Genomic DNA, 7,119 nt, shown 5'->3' with positions numbered 1-7,119 from the left:
CCCAAAGCCTAGCTACGAGAGGACATTATGGTCATATAGAACTATAAATCCCCAACCCAAATCCATTCCATATTAACAAAGGAGATAGAAAGAATGCTTTAACCCCGCCACAACAACCTACTTCATTCCATATCCCATTCCCTTCTGCTATGCAAATTGGACGTATAGAAACCAAACAAAGGTCAAAAGAGATGGTTTTAACTCACATCTCATTTTATTACTTTCCTATCCTCCATTTCACCCTTAAATTCATGTTGCAATTTTTTTAAAAAATAAAAAAAATGTAGGTTGCAGGGGTGGACTTGGGCCTTATGCCATGTTCATTTGAACTGATCAGCAGTACCGTTTTAACAAAATAATAATATTTTTCTCTAACAATAAATCAACATCAATATCAACCGCAACCATTTTTTTTCAACCGGCCGAACAGGGCCTCCGGCAAGAGGGCTAGCCCGAGGCTGAAATCACGTAGCCATGTACCAGATACAAAAGCGAAACCCACAGCAGAGCATCGCATTCTCACATATTCATCGGGCTCGTAGGCCCACTCAGCCCAAGAAAACCTACCTAAGAAACCCGCCCACGCCGCCACGCACACGCCAATTCCTCCCTCTCGCCGAAACCCTCCTCCCCCAACACTCGCTGCGATGGGCAGGAAACCCTCCGCCGCCGCCGCCGCCGCGGCGGCGATCGACCACGAATCCCTCGCGGCTACCATGCCCGCCGACCTCCTGGCCGCTGCCGACTGCGGTGGCATCCACGGGCATGCCCTCTTCTTCGACGCCCTCGTGCAGCTCATCCCGCCGCGCTTTTATCTCCCGTCCGGCGACGAGGACCGCCCGTGGTACCAGGGCCTGTCCAAGGCCGCCAAGGCGGCCATGAAGGCCCAGTCCCGCGCCAACGTCAAGGCCGCCCGCCGCGCACGCCTCGACCCCTCCGCGCCGCCCGCCTCCACCCTCGACCTCCTCAAGAAGTCCGTCGCCGGCCAGGCAGCGGAGGAAGAGGAGGAGGATCAGGAGAAGTCAGAAGAAGAGAGCGAGGAATCTGGGGAGGAGGCAAGCTCCGAGGATAATGGTGATGAGGAAGACGGGGATGAAGAGGATGAGAGGCCGATTGCGCCAGCGGCAGTGGTGTCTGAGGACCGTTCGGTGACCTATGAGGAGCTGCGAGAACGCCTTCAACGCCGCATTGCTGAGCTTCGAGGCAACCGGTGCACCAGGCCTGAGTTCTTGAATAAGCCCAAGAAGGAGAAGGGGAAGAAGTCAAAGGCGAATAATGAAAAGAAGGGGAAAGGTGAGGGCAAGAAGCGTAAGCGTGACGATGGCACCGAAGATGTGGATGGCAAGGATGGGAAGAAGGTCAAGAAGGGGGCTGAGGAGAAGCCAGATATCATGTATGCGAATGTGTTTGTTGACCCAAAGGAAGCAAGGCGCAAGAAGAAGAGGAGGGTTAAGAACAAGAAGAAGGCGCTGGAGCAGGCTAAACGGTTGCAGGAGGCAAAGAAGGATCCTGAGAAGGCATGCAAGATTGCTTGGGATACAGCCAGAAGACGTGCTGCTGGGGAGAAGGTGCATGATGACCCCAAGCTGATTAAGGAGAGCTTGAAGAAGGAGGAAAAGCGGCAGCAGAAGCATGCTGCACAGTGGAAGGAGAGGCAGAAGACTGTGGACAAGCAGAGGAAGGAGAAGCAGAAGAAAAGGACTGAGAACATCCGGGATCGGGCACACCAGAAGAAGATGCGCAAGATTGAGAAGCGCGAGAAAAAACTTATGCGCCCTGGGTTTGAGGGACGGAAGGATGGTTATGTTAACGAGTAACATCCGTGTCCAAGGTTATCTGGGTGATGAGTTACTATATCCTCTTTCAGAGTTCCATTTGCTGATATGCGTAGTTGGTACTTGTAATAGGTTACCAGTTCATGGCTTCTAAAGTGCCTTAATTATTGAATGAACCAAACTTTCAATCTTTAGCAGTTCTACAGATGATTTTGGAGTAGTTATGTAATTGTGTTCTGTTTTACAAACTCATGCCTTGCTAGTTCTTTTTTTTACATAAGATTCATGAATTATCAATGCTGATTTTGCTTAGGTGGATGCTTTTTTTTACTTTATAATTCTTTGTAGCATTGACATGATGGGTAATAGTGTTTCTGAGATAGTGTTCGGGTATAGAGGTGTATGGTGTCTTTCGGGGACCAGAGTGAATCAGAACTTCAATTGGGCATTTGTCATCTTAGTAATATGCACATGCTGGAATCTGGATAGCAATGGCCCCTCTGATCTTGTAAACTTTTGTTGGATGCCTTGTTTGTCAACTAGTATGACTCAGTATACTGATTCACTGCAGTGTGAACAACACAAGTGTACCTTTGTCAATTGTGTAATTTATTTGCCTGAAAATTCTATATGGTCTGTTGTAATACTCAGCTGATCTTGCAAGCTTCTGGTGCAATGAAATGTGGCCTGAAATTTTCTTTCATCTGCTTATGATCCATTGCTGCTATTATGCAAACATAATTACGGTTTTACATCATACTAATGAGTTATTTGGAATATCTGAAAGAGGTTTTCACCACAGCCTTTTTCTTTCTTTCTTTTTTTGCTGGGTTGCTGACTTTAGAATTGGTGAAATTACAATGAGATACAAGAACTTACTCAATTGTGTTCTCTGTCCCACTTCTCTCAATTTTACCTATTAATTATTATTCATTTGTAAAATAATAATAATCATGTGAGACCCGATCTAGCTCTAGCTGGTTTTTGGATCGTGGTAATTAACAGTCAGCTTCTTGCCGGTAGCCAACAGGAGCAGCACAAGGAAGCAACTGATCTCCGAAAGAACAAGGTATTGCTGGTATTAGCTCATAAAACACGTGGTGTTACCGTGTTAGCATTCTAAAATATATGTTTACTTTCTGGACTCAAATCACAATAAGGTGAATTGCCAATTCGGCTGCACTGAAGGCTACAAGGAACGTCAGTCTGAACTCTGAACCCAGCCTAACTCCTGGGTCGCTCTCCACCTGCTCAGGTTCACCTCACATCATCCTAGCTTTGCTTGGTAAATCAAATTTCTTCTACGATCAAAACTAATAGATGGCCATTATGTATCGGAAAAAAACTCATGCTTTAAACAAAAATCAGAAAGAACTTATGCGCTAACCTTAGCGCGTCTAGGGGGTGGGTGGGTAGGCACATATTGATGCCTCATCAGATAGTGAAAAACTTTCTTTTATTAATGTAATGTAATTATAGTTTCTCTGTCATCAAATTTAGTATTATGTAAACCAATTCTTTTACATTGTTCATAGAAAAACGACTACATTTTACATTTTGTGAATTATCCCGATGAAGTCATTTTGCCTTGTAGTCAGTTGCTTCCACAAAAAAATAAATAAGTTGGAAGACCGGCTCGGGAAAGGTCCTTAGAGCAAGTATAATAGCAGGCTGTAAGCTGGCTAATTGCTGAGGTGGAGGAGAGAGAAGAGAAGCGGGCTGTAAGCTTACAACCGGCTTGGCACAAGAACCAAAAAAATCTATGAAAAATACAAGTAGGCCATATATTAATGATGAAGAACTAACTACTATATAAGCGGGCTGAGAGAAGGCTGCAAAGAACTTTACAGCCAGAAAGCTGGCTGTATTATTAGCCTTGCTCTTAGCCTCCAATCCAAGTCTTTGGTCGTCTTCCATTTGGAATTAGCGGTCACATTCCTCTTTGCATTATGACATAACTTTTAAATTGTTCCTTCAAAATTCGCTTGAGCTTATTCAACACTACTCTTCAGTCCTGAAATAGTATTTTCCTCTCACAACATTTCAGCATAAACATTAGCATAAGCCAAATTTTAGCATAAGCGAACAGGGTGAATGTTAGTCACAATTGCACGGTTGTCATTAACCAATAACCACCGAAACTTACTGCTTCGCTTGGGGTCCTAGATGCTTATATATGTTTGTGGCCGCCACAAGCAATGGACGACGGTGCATGATATAGCACGATGAGCCCACTATCCGAGCTCTAGAGACTAGAGCGTGGATCCACAGCGGAAAGCATCCCAGACTAGTGGTAGAAGAACCAACACCCATGACCACACCACTCGGGCGAGCAAAGTCAATAGCAAGTCATTAAAGGAAAAGTACAAAACCACAACAATAGCCAACATGACCAGAAGAGATGAAAGAGCACAGCAACATATGAGACGCCAACAGTGATGAGGACCCTAGACCACCTATCGAAACGAATGCTTTTTTTCTTCCTTCTCACAAAGATGAAGGCCACGGGGAAATACAGATACTCCCTGTCTAGCCTCCTCTAGGGTTTGGGGGCTCCGCAGGATGATTGCGGCTTCAGATTCTCCCCAATCTATGTTGGCGTTAACACGATCATTCTTAATTTCTTATCGAGATCTATGAATGCTGAAGCAGAGGTCCTCGTTCGGTCATTCAAAGTGTATACATAGTAACATACTACAATGTTTGTTCACATTTCTTCTACCGTGCTTGAACCTACCACATTGTTTGTGTTAATGGGCAACCGGGCAAGCGATACCTCTGTGTCATTGCAGCTGTGCTGTTGAAGGAAGACCACAGTAAAGAACAAGAGTGTGGGGGGGGGGGGGGGGGGGGGGGGGGGGCTCGGGCCATCAAGACGAGGTGCCACCCAAAAGAACTATCAAGACGAACTCATGGTATGTGGCAAAATATGTAGTGAACCTATATGTAGGTGCAAACATACAAACTTATTCAAAAAAAAAAAAATCACACTTTCGTAAAATTTTTGAAGCGATACACACTCATAGTGCATCCATATAGAAAAGTTGAGATTCGAACTCAGTCAAGAAAAAATCATGCAAAAATAACAAAATTAGAGTGCATGTGCGCTAACTCTTTAGTCAAAATTAAGATGGTTCGACTTAAGACATGATCAAAATGACTTCTCTATTGAAGTGGGTGAGGTAATGTTTGCCTCAAAGGGAAACCTGACCTGTCCCTGTGGTAATGTTTGCCGATGTTATATCGTGCAATCTAAGTTAAACCATGTCATACACAGAAGAAGACTATCAGAAGTAAAATCCCACAGAAGATGCATGCCTAAATTTCTTGGATATAACTTGAATATGAGAAAATTTTAGCCGCATGAGTTTCAATCTGGGGGGCAGACCTAATGCAACCTTCATCCACCCAGCAATCCAGTTTCGATATATACCAAGTGTTAAAGCAGTTTTATTTCTCACCATGAGAGCAGACAAATGAGATTTTTTTTTTGTTTTTTAATAGGAAAGCTCTGGTGCCAAATCTTACGCAATGATGCAGGTTTGTCAAATCTTGTGGTCAAATGATTCAGCCATTCATAACATCAAACTGCTATTTGACTATGTCTTTAGCAATGCTAATCAAACAGTAATACAAACCAGAGTGGTAAGAGGACTGCAAAACACAGTGCGTTTATCATATAAAATGACAAGATAAGCATCACCAAAACAATAGCCTCTTAGCATCGTACAGCAGGCATACCAGGTATGCTTTCATCCCAAGAGTTCGCTATGTTAGCAGCTCAGGAGCCTGTAATTAAAATCTAATGTTTACCACTACAGGGCAGCATTAACAGTTCTTCAATGTAGAGAATGCGATCAATGCAAACATCTTAGACACATGAAACTTGAAGAGCATGGTAATACCGCTTAGGCACGACCTTGTGGCACTTCTTCACTAGATGATGCTTCAGGCACAGAAGCTTCATCATCACTGGATTCTTCTGATACAGCACTTTCCTCAGCAGCAGATCCTTCCAGCTCAAGTGCCTCTACCTCTGCAGCACCGGGCCTAACCTCAGCAACAGTTTCTCCAGATGTAACTTTCGACTGAGGAGTTTCTCCACTATCTGAGTCCAATCCAAGCTCCTTCTCAACCTTCTTCCAACCAGACAGCAAATTCTCTGGGAAAATCTTTTTTACCTCTGCAATAACCTCTTTGGCATCAACCACCCTGCCTCCCTTTGCCAATCCCTCAACCAACCCTTTCATTGTCCTAAAATCTGGCACTTTGCGCCTCTTTAAGCTATCCTTGAAGATGCCCAATCCAGCATCAAAGTCTCCATGGGCACAGACATCTGCTAACATGTGCTTGTATGTGGAAGCATCTGCCGAGCACCCCTTCTCAGCTAGGGAGTGGTAAAGGACCTTGGCATCCTCCAATTTGCCACTCTTGAAATAGCTACGCATGAGGAAGTTGTAGGTGATGGTGTTCGGCTTCACTCCAGCCGCTTCCATCTCTGTCATCACCTCCATAACCTCTTCTGGCTTCCCATGGAGGGCGTAATAGAAGGCCTTCACATTATAAGTTACCACATCGGGTTCACATCCACTCTCTACCATCTCCTTCCACAAGCACTCAGCCTCATTGGTCATCTTATTCTTATACATGTTATCAATCAACGTGGTGTAGATACTGGTGGTCGGCGAGATACCTTGCTCGCGCATTAGATCCAAGGCTTGCTTCGCCTTAGCATCATCGCGGGTCATGCAGTAGGCCTTGACAAGGATGCCATATGATGTGGCATCGGGGGTGATGGAGAACTCCTTGGAGAGCTCAGCGAAGAGGACAGGGACGCGGCTGTAGCGGCGGCATCGTATGAAGGTGGAGAGGAGGGCGTTGAAGGGGAGCGGGGAGATGGGGGCCGGGAGGGACGGCACTGCGGAGCGGAAGGCGTCGATGGCCTTCTCGGGGAGGTTGGCGGAGGCGTAGCAGCACAGGACGGCGGCGAGGTGGGCCTCGGTGTTGGAAGCGGTGAGATGGGAGGAGAGGAGGGCCTCCGCGTCGGCGAAGCGGCGGGAGCGGGAAAGGCGGCGCGCGGCGAGCGAGAGCGCGTGGCGGGTGGAGGCAGCGGAGATGGACGCCGTGTCGATGGCCTCGAGGATGGAGACCACGCGGTCCGGATCGCGCTCGCGGCGGAGTTGTCGCTTGGCGTCCGACAACGTGATAGCGCCGCCGGTGGTGGTCGGGGTGGTGGTGGAGAGCGCACGGGAGAGGCGGAGGCCGTGGGCGTGGGTGCGGCGGCCGTGACGGAGGAGTGTCGCGAGCGCAGCCATTTTCGTGGGCGGCGACGAGACGAGGGGAA

The 7,119-nt window shown here is 46.7% G+C and overlaps 2 protein-coding genes across 2 annotated transcripts; one reads left to right on the top strand and one right to left on the bottom strand.

The window, feature by feature from the left end:
* The first annotated feature begins 598 nt into the window (after nt 1–598).
* Nucleotides 599–2,410, top strand: LOC136467379 (ribosomal RNA-processing protein 14-C-like). Its single transcript, XM_066466061.1, has one exon. The coding sequence runs from the start codon at nt 648–650 to the stop codon at nt 1,815–1,817; it is 1,170 nt and encodes a 389-aa protein (XP_066322158.1). The 5' UTR covers nt 599–647; the 3' UTR covers nt 1,818–2,410.
* A 3,020-nt stretch (nt 2,411–5,430) lies between these two features.
* LOC136467378 (pentatricopeptide repeat-containing protein At2g18520, mitochondrial-like) lies at nt 5,431–7,118 on the bottom strand. The gene has a single exon (XM_066466060.1). The coding sequence runs from the start codon at nt 7,088–7,090 to the stop codon at nt 5,684–5,686; it is 1,407 nt and encodes a 468-aa protein (XP_066322157.1). The 5' UTR covers nt 7,091–7,118; the 3' UTR covers nt 5,431–5,683.
* Between the last annotated feature and the right edge of the window lies 1 nt (nt 7,119).

The sequence above is a fragment of the Miscanthus floridulus genome, chromosome 7, assembly GCF_019320115.1.
Source record: "Miscanthus floridulus cultivar M001 chromosome 7, ASM1932011v1, whole genome shotgun sequence".
In the NCBI taxonomy this organism is placed as follows: domain Eukaryota; kingdom Viridiplantae; phylum Streptophyta; class Magnoliopsida; order Poales; family Poaceae; genus Miscanthus; species Miscanthus floridulus.
The sequence above is the reverse complement of the archived record's forward strand: the minus strand, read 5'-3'. Positions and strand labels throughout refer to the sequence as shown.

Bases quoted from the DNA above. Each gene is read 5' to 3' on its own strand.
- LOC136467379 (XM_066466061.1), top strand. From the start codon at position 648: ATGGGCAGGAAACCCTCCGCCGCCGCCGCCGCCGCGGCGGCGATCGAC.
- LOC136467378 (XM_066466060.1), bottom strand. From the start codon at position 7,090: ATGGCTGCGCTCGCGACACTCCTCCGTCACGGCCGCCGCACCCACGCC.